We start from the raw sequence: 27,944 nt of genomic DNA on the forward strand, positions 1-27,944 counted from the left end.
GCGGAGAAGAGTCTGTTGTACAATCAGTCCCTCGGCTTCTGACATACGGGGATTTATATCTATAGACCCATGAGCTGTATGTAACTCTCTCTCTCTATATGTATAGAACTAAACTGACCAGGGGAATCATTCCACTGATTCGCACTCCCGAGCCCGACCCCGGCGCTTCCCGACCCCCCATTCACTATTCACACTGATAAATCTGTGAGTGTTCAGCTTTTGACTTTACTGATAATAACCAATCAGCATCTGTAGAAATAATAGTGACCTCAACTTACTGGAAATATTCTGACTTTGAACTGAGACAGACTGAACTGAGAGACTGAACTGAGAGAGACTGAACTGAGAGAGACTGAATTGAGACACAGACTGAACTGAGAGACCGAAGTGAGAGAGAGACTGAACTGAGAGAGAGACTGAATTGAGGGAGACTGAACTGAGACGGACTGGGGGAGAGACAGAGACACTGGGGAGAGAAAGTGAGGGAAAGAAGGGGATCAGGAGGGAATATGAGAGTAATGGGGGGTGAGAAAGAGAATGAGACAAATAAAATAAAGGCAACAGAGGAGGGAGAGAAAAGAAAGAATGAGGGAGAGAAGACTCATAAAAGAGGAGACAGCGAACAAAACGGGAAAAAATAAAAAGGAGAAAGAGAAGAAAGTGTGAAGAGGCGAAAGAGACGTGAGAATGAATGAGAGAGAGAAGTAGGATTGAGAGACAGAGAAAGAGAGAGAGATGAGAGAAGTGAAAATAGAGTAAATGAGAAAGAGAGAAAGGGAGACAAAGAGAGAGAAGAGGAAGAAAGAGAGAGAATAAAATAAGAATATAAAATAAATAAAGGGAGTGAATGAGAGAAATGAAAGAGACAGAGAAGGGGGAGACTGACTTGTAACGTTGATATTTATCGTATTTGTGGGTAAATAGAAGATATTGGGTTAACTCTTCCTTCCCCGGAGAGTCCTGTCCAATCCCAGGCAGTGCAGCATTACAGGGGTTAATGGGGAGGGTGTGGTCGCCTGTTATAATAAGAGATTCATTAGGTGGGAGGTGGTCGCCGCCCCTCGGAGCCTCTATGAGACCCTCCCCTCCATCACCAGGCAAGTGTGTTATTGGGGGCGCTCATTCCTGAGTAGAGGCTTCCCTGGGAGCAGGTGGAGCAGAGTCAGAGTCAGTCAGTCAGTGAGAGTCAGAGTCAGTCAGTGAGAGTCAGAGTCAGTCAGTGCGAGGGGAGCAGCAGAGCCAGTGGAGCAGCAGCAGCAGCAGTGAGTGGAGGCAACAGATCTTTGTGTCTCTCTTCGAGGCCGAGGTGGATGGAGTTGGGGGTCGTGTGTGGACATTGAGCTAAAAGTTTTCTCCCCTGATCTCTGGATTCTTCTATTGGGGGTTGGGGGGCTGCAATAGACTGTGAGCTCCTGGGACAAACTCGGGCCCCTGAGGAATCATGTTCCAACCTGCAGGAAAGCGCTGCTTCACTATCGAATCTCTGGTGGCGAAGGACAATCCCTTGAGCTCCGAGGAGCCCCTCCGACCCGCGACCCTCCAGTACCCCGCGACCCCAGCAGAAGCCTTTGTCAGTGGCTTCCCCAGCCCGGCCGGACGCTCCATCTATAACAACCCGGAGCTGGTCTTCCCCGAAACTGTCACCCACCCGCCTCTGACTGTCAGTCACCCCCACCAGCTCGGGGCGCCCCACCTGCAGCACCCACACTCCTTCTTCGCACCCCAACACAGGGACCCCCTCAACTTCTACCCCTGGGTCCTCAGGAACAGGTTCTTCGGACACAGATTTCAAGGTAAACCTAAAAAATAGTCATGTCCCCTGCTCGGGAGCCACTTACCTGCATGAGCACTTACCTTCCTACCTGGGCACTCATTTACCTGGGCACTCACCTACCTGGGCACTTACCTTCCTACCTGGCCACTGACTGTATAAGTGAGTCAGCTGGGAATTCACGTGCCTGGGCATCGGGCTGGGGTTTCTTCAGAGCTAAAATCACTTTAATCAGTACCGCGATTTTGTAGTGCGATTTTGTAGTGCGATTTTGTAGTGCGATTTAGTAAAGTGTCGGCTTAATAGTAATTATAATCATGTAATTAAATGTTACACTAATCAGTATGTGTTTGCGAAAGTAATTAAGGCAATGTATAAATATATGTGTATATAGTGACTCCTGAACAATATCATTACTGATTGATATCATTCGTATGGCAATAAATCTGTAACATCTCTTCTATTAATTGCTCTGTGTGTGTGAGACATAATATTATAGGGGAATGTTCTGTGTATTACAGAGAGGTATAATATACAGGAATGATTGGGGAAATATTCTGTGTATTACAGAGAGGTATAATATACAGGAAAGATTGGGGGAATATTCTGTGTATTACAGAGAGAGGTATAATATACAAGAATGATTGGGGAAATATTCTGTGTATTACAGAGAGGTATAATATACAGGAATGATTGGGGAATGTTCTGTGTATTACAGAGAGGTATAATATACAGGAATGATTGGGGAAATATTCTGTGTATTACAGAGAGGTATAATATACAGGACTGATTGGGAGAATAGTTTGTGTATTACAGAGAGGTATAATATACAGGAATGATTGGGGGAATATTCTGTGTATTACAGAGAGGTATAATATACAGAAATGATTGGGGGAATATTCTGTATATTACAGAGGTATAATATACAGGAATGATTGGGGAAATATTCTGTGTATTACAGAGAGGTATAATATATAGGAATGATTGGGGGAATATTCTGTGTATTACAGAGAGGTATAATATACAGGACTGATTGGGAGAATATTCTGTGTATTACAGAGAGGTATAATATACAGGAATGATTGGGGGAATATTCTGTGTATTACAGAGAGGTATAATATATAGGAATGATTGGGGGAATATTCTGTATATTACAGAGAGGTATAATATATAGGAATGATTGGGGGAATATTCTGTATATTACAGAGAGGTATAATATACAGGAATGATTGGGGGAATATTCTGTGTATTACAGAGAGGTATAATATATAGGAATGATTGGGGGAATATTCTGTATATTACAGAGAGGTATAATATACAGGACTGATTGGGAGAATAGTTTGTGTATTACAGAGAGGTATAATATACAGGAATGATTGGGGGAATATTCTGTGTATTACAGAGAGGTATAATATACAGAAATGATTGGGGGAATATTCTGTATATTACAGAGGTATAATATACAGGAATGATTGGGGAAATATTCTGTGTATTACAGAGAGGTATAATATATAGGAATGATTGGGGGAATATTCTGTGTATTACAGAGAGGTATAATATACAGGACTGATTGGGAGAATATTCTGTGTATTACAGAGAGGTATAATATACAGGAATGATTGGGGGAATATTCTGTGTATTACAGAGAGGTATAATATATAGGAATGATTGGGGGAATATTCTGTATATTACAGAGAGGTATAATATACAGGAGTGATTGGGGAAATATTCTGTGTATTACAGAGAGGTATAATATACAGGACTGATTGGGAGAATAGTTTGTGTATTACAGAGAGGTATAATATACAGGAATGATTGGGGGAATATTCTGTGTATTACAGAGAGGTATAATATACAGGAATGATTGGAGAAATATTATGTGTATTACAGAGAGGTATAATATATAGGAATGATTGGGGGATTGGGGGAATATTTTGTATATTACAGAGAGGTATAATATACAGGAATGTTTGGGGGAATATTCTGTGTATTACAGAAAGAGGTATAATATACAGGAATGATTAGGGAGAATATTCTGTGTATTACAGAGAGGTATAATATACAGGACTGATTGGGAGAATAGTTTGTGTATTACAGAGAGGTATAATATACAGGAATGATTGGAGGAATATTCTGTATATTACAGAGAGGAATAATATACAGGAATGATTGGAGAAATATTATGTGTATTACAGAGAGGTATAATATATAGGAATGATTGGGGGATTGGGGGAATATTTTGTGTATTACAGAGAGGTATAATATACAGGAATGTTTGGGGGAATATTCTGTGTATTGCAGAGAGGTATAATTTACAGGAATGATTGGAGAAATATTATGTGTATTACAGTGAGGTATAATATATAGGAATGATTGGGGGATTGGGGGAATATTTTGTGTATTACAGAGAGGTATAATATACAGGAATGTTTGGGGGAATATTCTGTGTATTACAGAAAGAGGTATAATATACAGGAATGATTAGGGAGAATATTCTGTGTATTACAGAGAGGTGTAATATATAGGAATGATTGGGGGAATATTCTGTGTATTACAGAGAGGTATAATATACAGGAATGATTGGGAGAATATTCTGTGTATTACAGAGAGAAGTATAATATATAGGAATGATTGGGGTAATATTCTGTGTATTACAGAGAGGTATAATATACAGGAATGATTGGGGGAATATTCTGTGTATTACAGAGAGGTATAATATACAGGAATGATTGGGGGAATATTCTGTGTATTACAGAGAGGTATAATATACAGGAATGATTGGGGGAATATTCTGTGTATTACAGACAGGTATAATATACAGGAATGATTGGGGGAATATTCTGTGTATTACAGAGAGGTATAATATACAGGAATGATTAGGGAGAATATTTTGTGTATTACAGAGAGTGAATATTCACATAGTGACAATAGTTATATTTGTACTTTATTATCAATATTATTATTATTATTATTTTTATTTGTTGGAACTGATTGGTTGCTGCACTGATAGTCTTTGATATATATATATATATATATATATATATATATATATATATATATATATATATATATATATATATATATATATATATGGGTGAGAGGCAGGGTGTGTATAGATATATATATATATATATATATATATATATAGGGGTGAAAGGCAGAGTGTATATAAATATATACGGGTGAGAGGCAGAATATATATATATATATATATATATATAGGGGTGAGAGGCACGGTGTTTATATATATATATATATATATATATATATATATATATATATATATATATATATATATATTTATATATATATATATATATATATATATGTATATAGAGGTGAGAGGCAGGATATATATATATATATAGGGGTGAGAGGCAGGATATATATATAGGGGTACCAGGCAGAATATATCTATATATAGGGGTGAGAGGCAGAATATATCTATATATAGGGGTGAGAGGCAGGATATATATATATAGGGGTACCAAGCAGAATGTGTGTGTAGAAGAGAAGAGGAATTATCCCAGGATTATATTGCTTAATACATGTGCCCGTTCTATTGATGTCAACACGTGCTATGCCTGACATTATAAGAAATAGTGCTGCCCCCAGGTATCACATATAAGGATATTATAATCACAGCTGAACGGCAGGAAACTCTGGGTCAGTAGCCTAAGCTCCAGCTCTGATGTTGGACTGTAAACTCCTTCTATGTCACATTAGGGGGGACTTATATTTGGCTTATTTCCCCTTTATTGTGCCAAATGCCGGTGCCCATGTGACAGTTGTGCCGGGGCCTCTGTTCAGGGGGTAAAGTGGAACAGGGACACGTGGGCTGTGTAGGGTGCAGGGAGTTGTATGTTCCACGTGTCTCTGGGGCTCAGCGGCTGAACTGGAACAAACTGAAGTTGTGGGGGGCGGGGAGGCAACTGTCAGTTTCATGTAAGTCCCAGCGGGGGGTCACTAGTCTATTGTCACTTATTTATCCTTCTATTTCCACTTGTGTCTCGGGGTCGGGGGACAGGAAAGATCTGAAGGAACCTCGGGGGCCCAATTGGCTGAAGGTCCCTCCGTTTAGAATCACTCGGAGCCGACAGATAAATGAGAGAAGTTACTGAATCTCATCAAACTTGCCCCGTGCGACTGACCGAGGTCCATTTCCCATGATTCTCCCTCAGCTCCAAACTCCGGCAATTCCCTAATGTCACTTATTTGCCTCCAGCCCCCACCGAAATACCGGGGTCGGACTGAGATATATAAATATATACGGAATATACAGGAGGTGTTTATATAATAGCACTAATAATGGCCAATACACAGCACACAGCTGACACTCATAATAGACATATAATTAATAATAATAATAATAATAATATGGGTATAAACATCATAATAATAATAACGGGATAACAACAACAATAATAATAATAATAATTAAAAATAGGGGTATAATAATAATGATAATAATAGGGGGTTAATAATAATAATAATAGGGGTATAGTAATAATAATAATAGGGGTATAATAATAACAACGGGATAACAACAACAATAATAATAATAATTAAAAATAGGGGTATAATAATAATAGTAGCGGTAATAATAATAATAATAATAATAATACGGGAATAAAAAAAAATAATAATACAAATATTAGGGTATAATAATCACAATAGGAGTATAATAATAGAGTTATAATAATAAAAATAATAGCGGTATAATAATAATAAGGGTATAATAATAGAGTTATAATAATAAAAATAATAGCGGTATAATAATAATAATAGGAGTATAATAATAGAGTTATAATAATAAAAATACTAGCGGTATAATAATAATAAGGGTATAATAATAATAACAGTGAGATTTGCGCCTTCCGCATGCTTCATTTCTCTCTCTTATCTGTCAGTTTCCCCCATAATAGGACATTGGCTAAATGAGGTTTCATTGGATCCCACAACACTTGGTGTTTTTTATCCAAAAATATCCTGAGATTGGGAATCAGTTGTGGCTCTAATTGGGGCCTCTGTGTATTTGGGCATCAGCCATTGTGCTCCTATTGTTGGGCTTCTGCTTCTTCCCATTCGTCAGTCAGTTCAACGGATTGTTGGGGTTACGTTTTGTCATTTTGTAGATTTATTCCCCCCACCCTTTCCAATGCCAAGAGCTGAGTGTCACATAGTAATTTAGATTGAAAAAAGACAAAAGTCCATCCAGTGTCGGACTGGGAAGCCAGAAAACCGTGGACCCACTTTCCAAACTCTTATTCCTCCTCTCCTCTCTCAACCTCTTTATTCTCCTAGTCTTTTATATCTACTTAGTCTATTCTTCCATTATTAAGCATTTTTCCCATAAAGAAATAAGGAATGACCATGAAATTGGACACATAGTTAGAAGCAAGAGGCCCACTGACACCTGGGCCCACCGGGAGTTTTCCTGGTGTCCCTGTGGGCCAGTCCGACACTGAGTCCATCAAGTTCAACCTTCTAACTTTTTTTAACCTGCCTAACTGCCAGTTGATCCAGAGGAACCCATTTGAAGCCTCTCCAATTTGCCTCAGAGGGGAAAAATTCCTTCCTGACTCCAAGATGCAATGGGACCAGTCCCTGGATCAACTTGTACTATGAGCTATCTCCCATATCCCTGTATTCCCTCACTTGCTAAACACCATCCAACCCCTTCTTATACCTATCTAATGTATCAGTCTGTACCCCTGATTCACTTCCCAGCTCTCCCTGTAACACCCCTTTCCCTCCTCTAATCTCATTGGCTCCCTCCTGTCTGCTGGGAGGAGCTACTGGTGAATAAAGCATCCGACCCTTCCTTGTACCTATCTAATGTATCAGCCTGTACCCCTGATTCACTTCCCAGCTCTCCCTGTAACACCCCTTTCCCTCCTCTAATCTCATTGGCTCCCTCCTGTCTGCTGGGAGGAGCTACTGGTGAATAAAGCATCCGACCCTTCCTTATACCTATCTAATGTATCAGCCTGTACCACTGATTCAGGGAGACAATTCCACATCTTCACAGCTCTCACTGTAAAAAACCCCTTCCGAATATTTAGGCGGAACCTCTTTTCTTCTAATCGGAATGGGTGACCTTGTGTCAGCTGGAAAGACCTACTGGTAAATAAATCATTAGAGAGATTATTATATGATCCCCTTATATATTTATACATAGTTACCATATCACCCCTTAAGTGCCTCTTCTCCAGCGTGAACATCCCCAATTTGGCCAGTCTTTCCTCATAGCTAAGATTTTCCCTTTACCAGCTTAGTTGCCCTTCTCTGTCCCCTCTCTAATACAATAATGTCCTGTTTGAGTGATGGAGACTAAAACTGTAGGGCATATTCTAGATGGGGTCTTACCAGTGCTCTATACAGTGGGACCCCCTCCTCCCGTGACTCTCTGCCCCATTTAATACAAGTCAAGACCTTATTTGCCCTTGATGCTGCTGACTGGCATTGCTTGCTACAGACAAGTTTATCATCTACAAGGACTCCAAGCTCCGTCTCCATTATGGATTTGCCTAGTGCAGTCCCATTAAGGGTATAAGTGGATATTGTTACATCCCAGGTGCAGGACTTTACATTTATCAACATTGAATCTCATTTGCCACTTAGTTGCCCAGATTGCCAGTTAGTCAAGATCCTGTTGCAAGTGCCACATCCTGGATGGAATTAATTGGGCTGATAGTTTTGTCTCATCTGCAAACACTGATACATTACTTACAATACCCTCCCCTAAGTCATTAATGAACAAGTTAAATAAAAGTGGACCCAATACTGAGCCCTGAGGGACCCCACTAAGAACCTTACTCCAAGTAGAGAATGTCCCATTAACAACCACCCTCTGTACCCGATCCTGTAGCCAGTTTCCTATCCACATGCAAACGACTTCATTAAGCCCAACAGACCTTAGTTTAGAAAGCAGTCGTTTGTGGGGCACAGTATCAAACGCTTTGGCAAAATCCAAATAGATCACATCTACTGCCCCCCCCCCACTGTCCAGCATCTTACTTACCACATCATAAAAAGCAATCAGATTTGTCTGACATGACCTATCCTTCATAAAGCCATGCTGATTACTGGTCATAATGACATTCACTAGGACAACATTTTGAATGTGATCCCTTAACAAACCCTCAAATAATTTGCCCACCACAGATGTCAGACTTACTGGCCTATAATTGCCAGGCTGAGATCATAATCCCTTTTTAAATATTGAAAATCAGCTTTTCTCCAATCTCTAACCCTGGTGTATGATGGGTTAAAGGGCAGTCAGAGAATGACCCCGGTATAACCCCACCCTGCTCTTGGTACTAATCCAGGTCTTTGGCCATGAGATTCACCCCATGACTTACTCTATACCCCCCCCCCCATTCTATCTGCTAAACTCAGATATTGGGCTATTTTAACCCCCAGTGGTAAAGACTGTATTTGCCCCATGATAGTGAACATGTATCACTGGGTGCTGGGAGTTGAAATTCTGTAAGTAATTAAACATGTGGTTCTTAGCTGTGGCTGGAGACGGGGCACTGAGATTGGGCACAGGGGGTGACGTTCAATGTCACTTTTTTCTCATTTCATCACTGGATCTTTATTGTGTTTCATTCAGTTAATGACCTTGTGATTGTGTCCGGGGGGGGGGGGGTCTGTGCTGGGGAATAAAGTCTGACTGACCAACCCCCAACCCACCTGGAAAGAGTCAATCATCAATAACTGAGGTCTTTAGTCACAAGAGCTTACAATCTAAGCAGAGGGGATAATGTACAATGGGGGGGGAGTCCTTAGACGGAAGTGTCTCCTGGGGGGCAGTTGGACTCAACTCAACACAAATACAAAACATACAAGTCTGTCCTTTGTCAACTCCCTGCAAATTGCATCACTCCCAGTCACCCTGGATTCAGCTACAAAGTTCTGCTGAAATGTGTGCAATTGTGTGTGTGTGATTGCGTGTGTGTGTGTGATTGTATGTGTGTGTGTGATTGTATGTGTGTGTGTGATTGTATGTGTGTGTGTGATTGTATGTGTGTGTGTGATTGTATGTGTGTGTGTGATTGTATGTGTGTGTGTGATTGTATGTGTGTGTGTGATTGTATGTGTGTGTGTGATTGTATGTGTGTGTGTGATTGTATGTGTGTGTGGTTGTATGTGTGTGTGTTATTGTATGTGTGTGTGTGATTGTATGTGTGTGTGTGATTGTATGTGTGTGTGGTTGTATGTGTGTGTGTGATTGTATGTGTGTGTGTGATTGTATGTGTGTGTGTGATTGTATGTGTGTGTGTGATTGTATGTGTGTGTGTGATTGTATGTGTGTGTGTGATTGTATGTGTGTGTGTGATTGTATGTGTGTGTGTGATTGTATGTGTGTGTGTGATTGTATGTGTGTGTGTGATTGTATGTGTACAAACATGCCCCCAGGGAGGGGGATAAAATGTTGGACCCCTCGCCCTTGTGCCCCAACTGGGATGACAGTAGTTCTAGTTCTTGTGTTCTCTCTCCCTGTCACTCCTTGTCATCTTGTCATTCATTGTCCCGAGATTGTCAGCTCTGTGGTACAATTGTGCCGCAGATTCCCAGCACTTACTGCATCAGACTCCATTCATTAATGTCCCACGTCCTATAATGTGTCCTGTCCCCCCTCTGTAATGTGCCCATACCCCCCTGGCAACCCATTAATCTATTATTATTAATTTTTATTATTATTATTATCATAATAATAATAATGATTCCCTCACCCAAGAACACACATTAGAATTTTATTATTTTAAAAATATTATTTTCCTGACAAAATAAAATTTAAACAATTATTAAATATCCCTGGGCTTTTTTTTTATTTTTTATTTATTACTGTATATTTATTGAAAGATTCAGTCACTGAGCTCAAGGAATGAATCCAACATCTATAAAAAAAAAATAAACAAAAACCTTGAATCATTAAATTAAAAATGAAAAACTGTCAAATGTAAGAAAAGATAAAATAAATACAGTAATTAAAGGCTAAATGATTTCCCTTGTGCATGTGCCCTTCTAATTAACCCCCGCTGCTAATGACATTTGGGTTTCTGATCTCGACAATGTAGGGGAGAATATGGAACTACTGGGCAGCATTGCCATAAAGTAAAGACGCAATGAGTTTCACACACAAAAATAGAGAAGAAAAAAAGAGGAAAGAAAATGTAGGAATGAGTCAAAATGGGCACAATTTGTTAGTGATTTATCTATAAATACACAGAGATCAGCAGGCAGGTTGTAAATATACAGAATGAGAAAAAACTGATTTTTATGATTCTTATAATTATTTTATTTGACATTTATCCTTGTTTTTCACACCAAAATAAAACATTCCCCTGGTTGTTCGTTTCTGCCACTTTCTGTACATTCAGCACAATCTCAGGCAAAATTTCACCCAAATTTTATTTCTCGTTTGATTATTTCATTCATTATTTTGATTCTTTAAAACAAAAACCTAAAATCTTCCCTTCACCAAGTTTCTGATTCGCACTGAGTTTCTCTCTGCCGTTTCCCTGACACCAATTCTCTCCGGCAAAATGTCTTCTTTACAAAAATTCTCCCTCAGAAACAGCTGTGTCATTATTTTAGAGAATTTTGAGAAGAATTTCCTCCTCTCCTTTCCGTGAATATCCCATCAGTTCTCCCCACCCAGAAGTGCAAGTCAGATTTGCAGCGTTGGTTCGTAAAATATAATGAAAAATTATAAAATAAATCAATTCTGAGAAATGAGAGAAAACCGTTTCAGATGTAGAATTGAACTGATTTGCAGCGACAATAAAAATAAAAAATGCAAATATGGCAAAAAATGAATTCCTTCATTTAAGATAAAAAATATTTCATTTAATTCCCTTATTTCAATATTTAAAAAGAATTACAAAAATATTTCCAATTTTCTTTTCCTGTTTTTGTAATATTCCAAAAAATATTTTAAAAATGTATCCTATACCCTGTTTTTATTTTATTTATTGCTAATGAAGAATTCAGCTTTAAATATTTAATAGAGAAAATTTGGAAATGGTTTGAGTATTTCTCTATTTCAAATATAAATGTTTTAAAGGATTTGATGCCTTCGGTGACGAAAGTGAAGTCGGGGGAGATCTATTACTATCAGTACTTCACGCTTTTATTCTATTTTATAACCTTTTCTCTATTTCAGGGTTTTTTTTAACATTATTTAAGAAAAACACATGAGGGATTAAATTCTGCGTCCCGCGTGCAGCCATTTGTTATTGTTAAATATAAGGACCATCCCAATTATTATTAGAAGGGCAGATTTATCAAAATGTGAGATTAGAATTTACTACAAAAAAAATTCACTCACTTTCTGTTCATTTTTAAAGCATTTTTAGAATCGTATTTATCAAATGATGAAATTTAACTTTCACCCATTAATTAATACACTGCTAAAATCCCATAGGAATGAACAGAAAGTGAGTGAATTTTTTTTTAGTTAATTCTAATCTCACATTTTGATAAATCTGCTCCAGAATTCAATGACAAGAAGTTAAATAAACACTTTACTAATATTGTTCATCAGAATTGGATCTACGATTTTTTCTCCCTGATCATAACTGATTAATAATATGTTTTCTGTTTGGGCTGATGATTACGAGTGAATAAAGCAGTAATTTGGAGTATTCTGTTACCGTTTCTTTAGTTTAGTAAATATCGGTATTTTCCGGTGCAGACGGGGGTAGGGCTCTCATTGGTGGCAGTTGGGTCGGTGCTGGGGAGTCGCACTTTATTTCTGTGCTATTGAATTACTTCTTCTGTAACAGCACAAAAAGAATAAGATGGATTAATTTTGAGTAGGAACAAACAAATATTGTGTAAATATTGTTTATTTTCTTATATATTTCTTTTTCTGTTTCCAGCAGCTGCATTAGGTACAGTCCCGCTGCTCCCAGGAGCCTCCCAAACACTGTTTATTATTTACTACATATTTAGGGGGCCATATAATATTTTTCTAGGTCTGGGTCTAATTAAAGGGACCAATAATGCATGCAATTTTGATTTCCTTCAGTTTAACTTATGTGTTAGGGGTGAGTGTTAGTGAGTGTTAGTGAGCATTACAGAGTGTTAGTGAGTGTTAGTGAGCATTACAGAGTGTTAGTGAGTGTTAGTAAGCATTAGGGGGTGTTAGTGAGTGTTAGTGAGCATTACAGAGAGTTACTGAGCATTACAGAGTGTTAGTGAGTGTAGGTGAGCATTACGGAGTGTTAGTGAACATTACAGAGTGTTAGTGAGTGTTAGTAAGCATTAGGGGGTGTAAGTGAGTGTTAGTGAGCATTACAGAGTATTAGTGAGCATTACAGAGTGTTAGTGAGTGTTAGCGAGCATTACAGAGTGCTAGTGAGTGTTAGTGAGCATTACAGAGTGTTAGTGAGAATTAGTAAGCATTAGGGGGCGTTAGTGAGCATTACAGAGTGTTAGTGAGTGTTAGTAAGCATTAGGGGGTGTAAGTGAGTGTTAGTGAGCATTACAGAGTATTAGTGAGCATTACAGAGTGTTAGTGAGTGTAGGTGAGCATTACGGAGTGTTAGTGAGTGTTAGCGAGCATTACAGAGTGCTAGTGAGTGTTAGTGAGCATTACAGAGTGTTAGTGAGAATTAGTAAGCATTAGGGGGCGTTAGTGAGCATTACAGAGTGTTAGTGAGTGTTAGTAAGCATTACGGAGTGTTAGTGAGTGTTAGTAAGCATTATGGAGTGCTAATGAGTATTAGTAAGCATTACAGAGTGTTAGTGAGTGTTAGTGAGCATTACAGAGTGTTGGTGAGTGTTGGTAAGCATTACGGTGTGTTTTAATGAGTGTTAGGGAGCATTGCGGAGTCTAAGTGAGTGTTAGTAAGCATTACGGAGTGTTAGTGAGTGCTATTGATCATTACGGGGTGTTAGTGAGTGTTACTGAGCATTACAGAGTGTTTAGTGAGTGTTAGCGAGCATTGCAAAGTGTTAGTGAGTGTAAGTAAGCATTACGGAGTGTTAATGAGTATTAGTAAGCATCAGGGCTGATCCTATCAAATGTGGGGCCCAATTGGGACCATGTTGGCGGGGCCCCTAGACAAAGTTTTGCTGGCTCCCGACACACCAAGTATTTAGGAAAATAAGGGCATACAGGCACAAAATAGAAAGGAAAGGGGCAGACAAGGTAAGAGAGTGAGAGGAGTTGGGGGCAGGCCAGGCAGCATCATGTGCTGGGGGAAATATTACCTGTGCTGCCCTCTGGTGCGGGGCCCCCAGAGGCGCGGGGCCCAATTGGGCCCAATTGGTCCAATAGGCCTAAGGCCGGCCCTGGTAAGCATTACAGAGTGTTAGTGAGTGTTAGTGAGCATTACAGAGTGTTAGTGAGTGCTAGTACAGAGTGTTAGTGAGTGCTAGTGAGCATTATGGAGTGTTAGTGAGTGTTAATGCATGTTAGTGTTAGTGAGTATTTGTTCCCCTATAATCTATTGGAATACAAATCATATTATATTTAACACACGGGAAGGGTAGTCAGACTACAAATCCCAGCATGCCCAGCAGCAGCCCTTGGCAAAGCTTGGGGGGTGAATTCCCGGCTTCTGCCAATAAACTAACAGAAGTGATTTCCCTCCCTATATTCCCTGTGAGTAGCCTGGTGCCCAAGCTTAGTGTGAGTGAGACCTGGTGGTACCCGAGTGTAGGATTACTGGGCAGGATGCACTGGGCACATCTAGAAGGATCCATAAGGGAAAGGGGTGCAAACAACTGTCCCCCATAACCGCACGTGCCGGGGTCCAACATGTAATACAGACTTTCCAGCAGCACCAGATTCAGCACAAGCAGACGCATTATATAGAGATCACAACCGCAGGGCTGACACTCCCCCTAGTGATATTTATTTAACTTCATGGGTTGCACTTAATCCCCCCAATGTACATTGTGCTGCTGTTACACACACCCCTCAGTCGCACACCCCTCAGTCGCACACCCCTCAGTCGCACACCCCTCAGTCGCACACCCCTCCAGTCGCACACCCCTCAGTCGCACTCCCCTCAGTCGCACACCCCTCAGTCACACACCTTCAGTCACACACCCTCAGTCACACACCTTCAGTCACACACCCCTCAGTCACACACCCTCAGTCACACACCCCTCAGTCGCACACCCCTCAGTCGCACACCCCTCAGTCACACACCTTCAGTCACACACCCTCAGTCGCACACCCTCAGTCGCACACCCCTCAGTCGCACACCCCTCAGTCACACACCTTCAGTCACACACCCCTCAGTCACACACCCTCAGTCACACACCCCTCAGTCGCACACCCCTCAGTCACACACCCCTCAGTCACACACCTTCAGTCACACACCCCTCAGTCACACACCTTCAGTCACACACCCCTCAGTCACACACCCTCAGTCACACACCCCTCAGTCACACACCCCTCAGTCACACACCCTCAGTCACACACCCTCAGTCACACACATCTCTGCCCTTCCTCACGGCAACTAGACACAAAGAACAAACTATAAATAGATAGAGATGCTCTCAGTCCACTATTTTGGATTAGGCTGAACCCCCAAATCCTTCCCAAAAGATTCGGCCAAATACCAAGCCGAATACGAATCCTAATTTGCTATTGCAAAAAATATGCAGGTGGGAAGGGGGAAACTTTTTTTACTTCCTTGTTTTCTGACAAAAAGTCCAGTGATTTCCCTCCCCGCCCCTAATTTACATATGCAAATTAGGATTTGGTTCGACTGGGCAGAAGGAGTCGTCTGAATCCAAATCCTGCTGAAAAAGGCCGAATCCTGCATTGGTGCATCCCTTTAAATGGCAAATCATTCTAATTCAGCTGATGGTAGGAAGCCATGACTACGGTTACTCCACCCATCTTACTGCAGAGCTCCACCCCCAAGTCAAAGCAGCACAAGCAAGTTAGGCTGCAGCATCCATGTTGTGTCACAGACGCTTGGCCCTTATCAGCCCCCACAAGCAGAATATTTGCCCCCACATAAGTCTAGTGACAGAATTACCCCTCATTGAGTTTTATAACTAAGGAGCTTGTGTGTTTGTTTTCAGCCCCCCCCCCCCGGCTCCTACACCGGCAGCAAAAAAACTTCTGTTTAGTAAATGAATCCTCCTCGGGGGGAACAAAGGGGAAATCATCCAATTCAGAGGGTACTGGGAGTTTTGTCTGCACTAAACACTGTTTTGTCCTGAATTCCCCATTTTTATTTGTTCCTGTTATTTCTATTTCCCCAGCACAGAGATTGTACATCAGTCCCTACCCCAGTGAGCTGACAATCTAGTCCCTATCACAGCCCCACACACTAAGGGCAGTTTTATCAGGAGCCAATGTACCTGCCTGTAAATACAAACTCCCTGCAGTTAGTAACCCCCGGCTGGATTTGAACTCAGGACCCCCAGAGCCAATTTTAAATCAATCTCTTGGAAGTGGCCCCGTGGCTATTAGACTTGCCTTAAAGGAAACAGTGGCACAATAAGGCAGCTTTGCAGTTGGGCCTTTTTTTAATTTTATTCTGTTATGATGTTTGTTCTCATTGTTGTTGTGAAGTTCTAGGGCTTAAAATGTACAGGTTACTATGCTGACCTACCCCGGCAACCAGGCATTTGTCACAATGAGCTAAGGTTAAGGAGAGCATAAACGGGAAACATAAGCCAAAGAAAATCCATCCTGCTTTATAAATAAGCCCCTTTATAACAAAGTTTTCTGAGAGGTGTAGTTTTACAGCAGCCAAGAGGATATATAGTATTATTTTGTATTTCTGGCCCTCTGCTATGAATCCTTGTTGCTAAGGGCAGCAGCCTTAGCAGCATAATTCAGATGCTGGAATGGAGAGAAATAGGATACAGTCAGATACAGAGAGATACAGAACTGATACTGAACTGATACTGATACTGAACTGATACTGATACTGAACTGATACTGAACTGATACTGATACTGAACTGATACTGATACTGATACTGATACTGATACTGAACTGATACTGAACTGATACTGATACTGAACTGATACTGAACTGATACTGAACTGATACTGATACTGAACTGATACTGATACTGAACTGATACTGAACTGATACTGATACTGAACTGATACTGAACTGATACTGATACTGAACTGATACTGAACTGATACTGATACTGAACTGATACTGAACTGATACTGATACTGAACTGATACTGATACTGAACTGATACTGAACTGCTACTGATACTGAACTGATACTGAACTGATACTGAACTGATACTGATACTGAACTGATACTGATACTGAACTGATACTGATACTGAACTGATACTGAACTGATACTGATACTGAACTGATACTGATACTGAACTGATACTGAACTGCTACTGATACTGATACTGAACTGATACTGAACTGCTACTGCTACTGACCTGATACTGATACTGAACTGATACTGATACTGATACTGAACTGATACTGATACTGATACTGATACTGAACTGATACTGATACTGAACTGCTACTGAACTGCTACTGATACTGACCTGATACTGACCTGATACTGAACTGATACTGAACTGATACTGATCTGATACTGAACTGATACTGATCTGATACTGAACTGATACTGATACGGAACTGATACTGATACTGATACTGAACTGATACTGATCTGATACTGAACAGAATAGAAAGGTCAGTGTGTCTCTTACGTTGCTACACACTCATTGGCACCTCAGCTCTTGCACCTGCAGCTATCTGCTCACTGATTGGTTGCTCTATAAATAGGGGTATAAATAAGGGTATTTCCCTTCCACTTCCCACAATGCATTGCTGCAAGTTACAGCATTTCCCCTTTGGAATTTAACTCATTAAATGCTGCTTCCCAGTTTTCCTGAAACTTTAAACTCGGGTGCACTAAATGCAGAACTGGGCCTCTATCCGCAGGATTCAGATTTCACAAGTGGCTGATTGAATTGCCTCCAAATCCTTAAAATCACGTGCATTTTCCTTCCACTAACGGGTGAGTTATAACGTGTATAACGCGTTTCCTTGCCTTAAATTGTAAATACAAATCAGGGTTTGGATTCAGTTTGGGATTCGGCCAAATCTTTCATGAAGGATTCGGGATTCCCACAATAGAATATTCAGTGCATGGCTCCTGCTGGAGTCGCTAAATCTATATTTAGTCTGACTACAAATCCCAGCATGCCCAGCAGCAGCCCTTGGTAAAATCCCGGCCCCTGCCAATAAACTAACAGAAGTGATTTTTGTTCCGCAGGCAGCGACGTTTCCCAGGAGTCTTTGCTCCTCCACGGCCCATTCGCCCGAAAACCCAAGCGGATCAGAACGGCCTTCTCGCCGTCACAACTGCTCAGGCTGGAGAGAGCGTTTGAGAAGAATCATTATGTGGTGGGGGCCGAACGCAAACAGTTGGCCAGTAGCCTCAGTCTGTCTGAGACCCAGGTGAGAATGGGATGTGCCAATATAGGGGGGAATGGGATGTGCCAATACAGGGGGGAATGGGATGTGCCAATATAGGGGGGAATGGGGGTTTATTACTAATAATATTACAACTCATTGATATTCAGCAGCTTTACTCTTCACTTTTCACTTCCTGCTCAGTTGGACGTTGCCTGTGAGTTCAGTCCTGCCCTGTGTCCCCCCCTGTCCCTGATACAAAAGTGTGGGCACCCCCTCCCCAACAGCTCCAGTTGTTTGAAGTATTTAAGGCGGGAGCTGCCATTGCCTTACAGACAACCTATGCCCATTGCTTTCTGCTTCCTGGGAAATAAATGCAGATATTGGGCACTTTCCATACGCTGAGACACAACAGAGAGTTTGTCAAGTACAGCAGCCCCCCAATCTCCCCGCACCCCAGATCCCAGCCCCCCCGCAGCTCTCCGTTCTGCTATAGAATTACATAGGCACAGTCACAGCTGGAGCCACTGAGATATTTGTGTATATAGTGAGACACATTTGATCACAACCATCTGTGATATTATTCAGCTTTGTATGCTAATATTTCCATTTATATCCGGCTCTCAACTCCCGCACACAGCTCCCCGCTCTGCACTCACACATACATATACACATATATATATACAGTATACAGTATATACACACACATACATATATTTATATATATATATACACACACACACACAGACACACACACATACACAGATATATACAATATATATACACACACACATATATATACAGTATATATATACAGATATATATATACACAGACACACATACATACATATATATACAGTATAAATACACACACATATATATGTATATACTAGAGATGCACCAAATTCAGGATTTGGTTCGGGATTCGGCCAGGATTTCGCCTTTTTCATCAGGGTTAAGATTTGGCCGAATCCTTCTGCCCGGCCGAACCGAATCCGAACCCTAATTTGCAAATTAGGATTCAGATACAGTTCGGTATTCGGCTGAATCTTTCACTAAGGATTCGGGGGTTTGGCCAAATCCAAAATAGTGGATTCGGGGCATCCCCAATAAATACACAAATAAACACATGTATATTTATACATACAGATATATATATACACACACACACATACATACATATATATACACACACACATACATACAGATATACACACACACACATATATACAGATATATATATACACACACACACATACATACAGATATATACACACACACATATATACAGATATATATACACACATACATATATACAGATATACACACACACATACATACAGATATATACACACACACACATATATACAGATATACACACACACACATATATACAGATATATACACACACACACATATATACAGATATATACACACACACACATATATACAGATATACACACACACACACATATATACAGATATATACACACACACACATATATACAGGCAGCACATAGAGAAACAATAACCAATGTTTCAGGGCTTTACACCTTTCCTGGATGATTCCCAGCCATAAAGTGAGACTGGACTGCTGTGCTTTTGCCAGAAAGGAATTAGGGACATAGAAGCATCAGCAGCTCAGAAATATTCCCAGTGTCCACCCCCAGTCCATGGGATCAGATCAGGGCACATAGATGTTATTGGGCTGCACAGAAAATTCAATTTAGGGCCCTAAAATATTGGTAAGGTGAGTTTTTCTACGTCAGTATATTGAATTTGCTCAGTAATTATAGGCAGAATACATGGCGGCATGTAAGTCGGTGCAGTCTGCGTGTAACATTGTGAGGATTCTCTATGAGCAGGGAACACACACTGTACTACTGGTCCTGGGGGGGGGGGTCATGTGACAATGTCAATGGCGCCCCATAGTCTTCTCTGTTGAGAGTTGTAGTCCAACGCTGACATTTCAACTTTTGTCATTTAAAGGGTCAGGTCACATGACATAAAAAAGCGTCTGTTTCCATCCAACCCCCCATAATCCTCGCTGTCACGCCGCCCTTCCATAGGTGCCAGCCCCCAGACTAATATATTGGCCGACAATTGCACCATATGCTGCGATGCATTTTAAGAGCCTCTCTCTTCACCTTACGCTGCTTCAAACTTACTTTTTTTTTTCCCTCCTGTGCCAGGAATATAAAAATTTGCCTTTTCCGCCAGTTTGAGCGCAAAGTTATTTGCATAGGGATGGGAGGGGTGAGAATGTTGGAGGAAATGCTGGCTCCCCATTGGCTGGCGCTCTAATAGCTATGCAAATCAGGCAGCAGTGCGATATTGCGGGACGTTTGCCTCGCAGGGGTGACGTCTGTATAAATTAGGATTTGACACAAAAAATGGCCCAAGGATAGAAAAAAGTGGATAAAGTAAATTAGAATGAGTATCACCTATACCAGCGGGTGCTAAAATCCCTCCTGTCATATGAAATTATTCCAATATCTCGCGTCTTTGTCTGACTTTCGTTTTTTTTTCCCCCCTCTGTTTCTTTACGAGCGTTTGGCTTCTGTGTCTGTGGGAAGGGCAGGTTCCAGCTCATGTGCACAATTCAGAGTAAACCTCTGATTCAACTACAACAATCAGCAGCTCTGCAGGGTCACATGATATCAGGAGCTGGCCTATTGAACATACAAAACTGGCCTATTGAGTGTAGGATAAAGGAGAGGGAATGTGCCCCATCTGCTGGTTCAGGATAGAATAACAGGAGTTTGCGGGTGGGGGATGGGAGATGGTACTGCTAGCCACACCCACCACACTCACTGATATATACTAAATGCAAATGTCTATCCCTGCTGTCCTCTGCACTGCTGGTTCTGACTACATGCACACAGGCACAAATATCCATCACCATAACTGTCAGGGATTCTTTTCTATGACTGGTTTATAGGGAAGCACCTGACCCACTATTTTTGGATTCACTTTGGCCGGATACCGAACTGGATCCAAAGCCTAATTTGCATATGTAAATGAGAGGAAAAAGAAGCATGCTCGCAGCAAGCGGCTAAAAACATTTTGACTTTTTTTGTTTGTGTAACGAAAATTCACCAGATTTTTTGGATTCGGTTCGGTCAGGCACCTGGATTCAGCCGAATTCGAATCCTGCTGAAAAACGCAGAATCTTGGCTGAATTCCGAAACAATTCCTTGATCCAGTGCAGCCCTCCTGCTTTATATGGAAGAATAGGAAGGGCATAGCTGAGGCTGCTGGGAGATGTGGCTATAGGTGCCGCGTATGTGGGGAACACTGGGTCCCATTATAGAGATACGGCAGCGCCGCAGCAAGTGGATTTGGCAAGAGAAAGATAAACAGAGGGGGTGGCTCCCGGCACAGAGGAATGAGGTGCAAAGACTGCGCCGTAAATACCAAGAGCCACCGATCCAACAAAGGTGAGAGACAACATCAGCCTGAATTGTATCAGCACAAAGGCCAAGAAATGCAGCAACTGTCACATAAACTGCCGCCACCTGGGGCAACATGGCAGCGATACTCAGTAACAATGTTGTTTCTACAGCACTGCAAAGAGTAACAAACATATTATTAGTATTATTACTATTATTAATAATAATAATAATAATAATGTATTTAAAAAGCACAAAAGTGAAAAAATACAAGATAACAAACAAATAAAACATTAACAAGCAAAAATGATAGAAGGTTAAAGATATTCAGTTACAAATAAAGAAAAGAGTAATAGAAAAGTGATAGTGAGTAACAGAGATGATATAGAGCAACAATGATAAACAAAAGGGAACAGCAGAGAAATGACACGGAGTAATAAGAGTAACAACTAGAAATGCCAGAGAGTAACAGAGAATGTATATAGAATAGCACATGACTGAGTAACAAAGATGAGATTACAAATAGAACATAGAGAGTAACAAAGGAAGTATGTAGAATAACAAATAGAAACGACAGAGAGTAACAGAGGAAGTATGTAGAGTAACAAATAGAAATGATAGAGAGTAACAAAGGAAGTATGTAGAGTAACAAGTAAAAATGATAGAGAGCAACAAAGGAAGTATGTAGAGTAACAAGTAGAAATGATAGAGAGTAACAAAGGAAGTATGTAGAGTAACAAGTAGAAATGATAGAGAGCAACAAAGGAAGTATGTAGAGTAACAAATAGAAATGATAGAGAGCAACAAAGGAAGTATGTAGAGTAACAAGTAGAAATGATAGAGAGTAACAAAGGAAGTATGTATAGAGTAACAAATAGAAATGATAGAGAGTAACAAAGGAAGTATTTAGAGTAACAAATAGAAATGATAGAGAGCAACAAAGGAAGTATGTAGAGTAACAAGTAGAAATGATAGAGTGTAACAAAGGAAGTATGTATAGAGTAACAAATAGAAATGATAGAGAGTAACAAAGGAAGTATTTAGAGTAACAAATAGAAATGATAGAGAGTAACAAAGGAAGTATGTAGAGTAACAAATAGAAATGATAGAGAGTAACAAAGGAAGTATGTAGAGTAACAAGTAGAAATGATAGAGAGTAACAAAGGAAGTATGTCGAGTAACAAATAGAAATGATAGAGAGTAACAAAGGAAGTATGTAGAGTAACAAGTAGAAATGATAGAGAGTAACAAAGGAAGTATGTCGAGTAACAAATAGAAATGATAGCGAGTAAGAAAGGAAGTATGTAGAGTAACACATAGAAATGATAGCGAGTTACAAAGGAAGTATGCAGAGTAACGAGTAGAAATGATAGTGAGTAACAAAGGAAGTATGTAGAGTAACATAGAAATGACAGAAAGTAACAGGGAAATTATATTGTATAGTAATGATAGAGTAACAAATAGAAAGGAAATTATATTGTATAGTAATGATAGAGTAACAAATAGAAAGGAAATTAAATTGTATAGTAATGATAGAGTAACACAGAGAACTCAGAATAAAAAGATGTAGTTTAGTTATAATAAAATGATACTTACCCGCATATGTATTTCCTATGAGAACTCTACTCTGTTTGCAAAGTAACACTTGGGGCCCAGTTTTTAAAGGGGAAAACTTGAATGTTTAGAGGGAACATTTTTTGAAATTTGCTATACCCCAAAGCTGCTAAAAATCCAAATCCGAAAATACTCCATATCAAACCTGTCAGGTTCATGCAGAAGTCAATGTCAGATGTTCCTAAATTGTTTCTTCAAATCGTGATTTGCGCTGGATAATCCGAAAAAGTTGAGTTTTGAGAGCACCAATCGTATGATTCGAATTCACGCTCAATTTTGTTGCAAAGTTTTTTCACTCCAACTTTTTCAAGAAGAATTATTGATTTAAATCCATTGATGGGAGTGAGATCAAATTTGTTTTAATTAAAGAATGAGATAAATTTGAGTTTCAGTAAATACCCCCCTTAGATTGCAGTATTTATAAAAGGGATTTTAAGAGTAACTAGGGGAAATTGTACAGAGTAACAAAGGGAAGTACTACACAGTAACTAAAGGCAATGATGCAAAGTAATGAAGGGAAATGATAGAACGTAATTAATGGAAACTGTATAGTAACAGAGAAACAATGGGACATGATACTCAGTAACACAGCAATTTTCTAAAGAGTAATTAAGGAAAGTCATCCAGAGTATGAAAAATAGTAACTAAGGAGTGATACAAAATAACTAAGGAATGTCGCACTGAGTAACTAAGGGACATTATAAATTGTAACTAAGGGGAGTAATACAGAGTAACTAAGGGAAATTATAAATTGTAACTAAGGGGAGTAATACAGAGTAACTAAGGGAAATGAGACAGAGTAACTAAGGGAAGTGATACTCTAACTAAGGGGAGTGATTCATAGTAACTAAGGAGAATGATACATAGTAACTAAGGGAAATGGTAGCGCGTAACAAACGGAAACAAAAGAGAGTAACTAAGGAAAAGGATACAGAATGATAAAAAGTAACTAAGGGAAGTAATACAGAGTAACTAAGGGAAATGATACAGAGTAACTAAGGGAAATGATACAGAGTAACTAAGGAACGTCATCCAGAGCAACTAAGGGAAATGATACAGAGTAATTTAGGGGAATGATAAATAGTAACTAAGGGAAGTCACACTCAGTAACTAAGGGAAATTATAAATTGTAACTAAAGGAAGTAATACAGAGTAACTAAGGGAAATGAGACAGAGTAACTAAGGGAAGTGATACTCTAACTAAGGGGAGTGATACATAGTAACCAAGGAGAGTGATACATAGTAACTAAGGAGAGTGATACATAGTAACTAAGGGAAATGGTAGAGCGTAACAATAGAGAGTAACTAAGGAAAATGATACAGAATAACTAAGGGAAATGATAAATAGTAACTAAGGGAAGTAATACAGAGTAACTAAGGGAAATGATACAGAGTAACTAAGGAATGTCATCCAGAGCAACTAAGGGAAATTATACAGAGTAACTTAGGGGAATGATAAATAGTAACTAAGGGAAGTCACATTGAGTAACTAAGGGAAATTATAAATTGAGTAACTGAGTAACTAAGGACAATGATAGAGAGTGACAAAGGGAAATGATACTGAGTAACTAAGGAAAGTCTTCCAGAGTAACTAAGGGAAATGATTAATTGTAACTAAGGCAAGTAATACAGAGTTACTAAGGAAAGTGATACTGAGTAACTAAGGAACGTCATCCAGAGTAACTAAGTGAAATTATACAGAGTCATTTAGGGACATGATAAACAGTAACTAAGGGGAGTCACACTGAGTAACTAAGGGAAGTTATAAATTGTAACTAAGGGAAGTAATAGAGAGTAACTAAGGGAAGTAATACAGAGTAACTAAGGTAAGTGATACTGAGTAACTAAGGGAAGTAATACAGAGTAACTAAGGGAAATGATAGAGAGTAACAAAGGGGAGTGATAAGGAATAACTATGGGAAATGATAGAGAGTAACAAAGGGGAGTGATAAGGAATAACTATGGGAAATGATAGAGAGTAACAAAGGGCCATAGTAAGGGAAAGAGATTATGTGTTATTATTGGCATGATGCTGATAAGTATAATTTCCCAGCTCAGTACCAGGAAGGGTAACAGATGTCCCAGAAGCAGTGGAAGGTGTTGTGGCCCCACTCATGCCGGGGGAGGAGCAGCAGAATATACAGCGGCCCCTCTAGATTCCCATGACATCACCACCATCTGTTCTATAGGATACAGTACTCGGTATAGAATCCATATACATTCCAGTGTGAGATAATTCAGCTGTGGCTGAGAAAGTGTGGCCCAGTGTGGGGCTGAGGATGCTGGGAAATAACAGCTGGACCCCCCACACCTTAATACTCTGAGGAACATCCTTCTGCCTTTCTCTTTGTATTAGACACAACACCAGCCTTGCAGGACCTGCTCAACTTATACTCACTACTACCTACTGTAAGTCTCAGTAACACTGCTGCACTGTTGGAAGGGTTACTGTCTGCTCTACTCTTAATTCCCTACAGAAATAGGGATTGGTAGCACTAGATAGGTACCTAATATATAGAGACAAGAGGAAAGTGTTGGAAGGGTTACTGTCTGCTCTCTCTCATTTCCCTACAGAAATAGGGATTGGTAACACTAGATAGGTACCTAATATATAGAGACAAGAGGAAAGTGTTGGAAGGGTTACTGTCTGCTCTCTCTCATTTCCCTACAGAAATAGGGATTGGTAACACTAGATAGGTACCTAATATATAGAGACAAGAGGAAAGTGTTGGAAGGGTTACTGTCTGCTCTCTCTCATTTCCCTACAGAAATAGGGATTGGTAACACTAGATAGGTACCTAATATATAGAGACAAGAGGAAAGTGTTGGAAGGGTTACTGTCTGCTCTCTCTCATTTCCCTACAGAAATAGGGATTGGTAACACTAGATAGGTACCTAATATATAGAGACAAGAGGAAAGTGTTGGAAGGGTTACTGTCTGCTCTTTCTCATTTCCCTACAGAAATAGGGATTGGTAACACTAGATAGGTACCTTATATATATAGTATATTGGCCCCTATGAATTATGACATGATTCTATATGCAGTGCGTTTTCTTCAGCATTTGCTAATAACTGACATCAGTTCCTGCACCAGCAGAGCTTGCAATCTAAAGTCCCTACACATACTCTGAATGAAAGGGAAAAAGAAGGAAGACCCAGCTGAACAGGTGAATAAGTTCTGCCTGTTCCCCACTAGAGACGTGAGACTTGAGTCTGAGGAGGAACTGCGGGATGTGGACTATTAATATGCAGTTTGTATTTTCTCGTTCCCATGGATTGTGGCCAAATGAGAGTTTGTGGCTCACACTGAATATCTTGGAATTAGTCAATGTGTATAATTGCTATCACGCTGAGTTCTCACCCAGAACATTCCATCTGAAATATATGGTTTGATTCACTTCTGTACCGCAGTCCTACGTCCCTCTCCTTCTACTGGCAGAGACCATGGGGCAGCGAGGGGTGGGGAATGTTCCTAAATCTTTATTAATGTATAAACCACATGTTCAGCCCAGATGCCTCCCTTTATCCCTTCTCAGCAAACAGTGGTTGTGCTGTTTCCGGGTTAAGGGGGAGCAGGTCCTGATAACACAATGAGGCTGGGCCCCTGACTTGAGCAATAAATGTAAGGGGCCACAATACTGCCATCATGTTTATGAGTTAAATAGAAATATTAAAGGAGCATGAAAGTCTACTAAGGCCTGAGCTTGTCCATCGGCTTTTGTTCTCCTTTAAGAAGGTGGTAGCATCATGTATGAATTATAAATCCACTGTGCTCTGGCCACTGAAAACCTGCCTATCTCTTCCCAAAGTCCTCCTGTTGTGTTATAACAACAAGAACAGAAGAGCTTTACAGCAGTAAGGGTCAACTTTCCAACAGGAACATTGTCCATTCTATGACCCACAATACAAAGGTGTTCTTGATCAAACCCTCAATGTGTAGGCCTTAGGTTTCAACCCAACTCTCTCTCCTAACCAGCTCATTCTGCTCTGTCCCACCAGGTGAAGGTTTGGTTCCAGAACAGAAGGACAAAATACAAGAGGCAGAAACTGGAGGAGGAAGGTCCGGATTCTGATCAGAAGAAGAAAGGGTCTCATCACATCAACCGGTGGCGAATGGCCACCAAACAGCCCAACGGAGAAGACATTGATGTCACCTCCAATGACTAGTTGGGTCAGTTGTGAGAGTCAATGTAGGGATGAGACTGGAGACAAACGCCCAAGGATTTCACTGACACAGAATCTGAACAAGCTCAGACGCCAAGGAGAACTATTAGAGACCTGCTAACACTTAGGCCCAAGGGCAGCAGGATTAACCCACGGGAGGAGGATGAGGAACATGTGCACTTGTTCTGTGAAGGACGGAGATGGACTGCTCCAACCTATGGCTGATATCTCTCATGGACTTCCATCAGCCTCAAGCCTGTCCATCAGCAACTGGTCCAAGCAAAACTTCTCACTTGTCCTCTGTCTTGTTTTTTGGCCCTTTCCCCTGTTTTTTCTAATTTTTAATTTATTTTCTTTTCATGATATAAAAAAGAAGTAGCTATTACCAATTTAGTGTTTAAATGTGTGTTAATAAATATCATCTGGAAACATCAAGCTGAGACGTTGTTGTGGTCGTGAGGAGATGGGGGGTCCATTGAGAAGGTTGTAGATGTATATGGAATATATATGTAGAATGGTCAGTTGGGTAAGACATTGAGCCCTGGCTAACACTGAGCTTGGCTCTGCAGACTTGTGGGTGTATTCCACCAGGCCCAGGAGATCA

At 40.2% G+C, this 27,944-nt stretch overlaps 1 protein-coding gene across 1 annotated transcript; it reads left to right on the forward strand.

The window, feature by feature from the left end:
• Positions 1–1,081: 1,081 nt before the first annotated feature.
• On the forward strand, positions 1,082–27,775 carry emx1.L (empty spiracles homeobox 1, L homeolog). The gene is made up of 3 exons (XM_018227667.2): positions 1,082–1,793; positions 18,030–18,214; positions 27,176–27,775. The coding sequence occupies exons 1-3, from the start codon at positions 1,442–1,444 to the stop codon at positions 27,341–27,343; spliced, it is 705 nt and encodes a 234-aa protein (XP_018083156.1). The 5' UTR covers positions 1,082–1,441; the 3' UTR covers positions 27,344–27,775.
• Positions 27,776–27,944: the final 169 nt, after the last annotated feature.

The sequence above is a fragment of the Xenopus laevis genome, chromosome 1L, assembly GCF_017654675.1.
Source record: "Xenopus laevis strain J_2021 chromosome 1L, Xenopus_laevis_v10.1, whole genome shotgun sequence".
Classification (NCBI taxonomy): domain Eukaryota; kingdom Metazoa; phylum Chordata; class Amphibia; order Anura; family Pipidae; genus Xenopus; species Xenopus laevis.

What these genes read in the sequence shown, in the direction of transcription:
- emx1.L (XM_018227667.2), top strand. Translation starts at nt 1,442, where the DNA reads ATGTTCCAACCTGCAGGAAAGCGCTGCTTCACTATCGAATCTCTGGTG. An exon ending in CTTCGGACACAGATTTCAAG is followed by an intron (nt 1,794 to 18,029) that starts GTAAACCTAAAA and finishes TTTGTTCCGCAG; the next exon opens with GCAGCGACGTTTCCCAGGAG. An exon ending in TCAGTCTGTCTGAGACCCAG is followed by an intron (nt 18,215 to 27,175) that starts GTGAGAATGGGA and finishes CTGTCCCACCAG; the next exon opens with GTGAAGGTTTGGTTCCAGAA.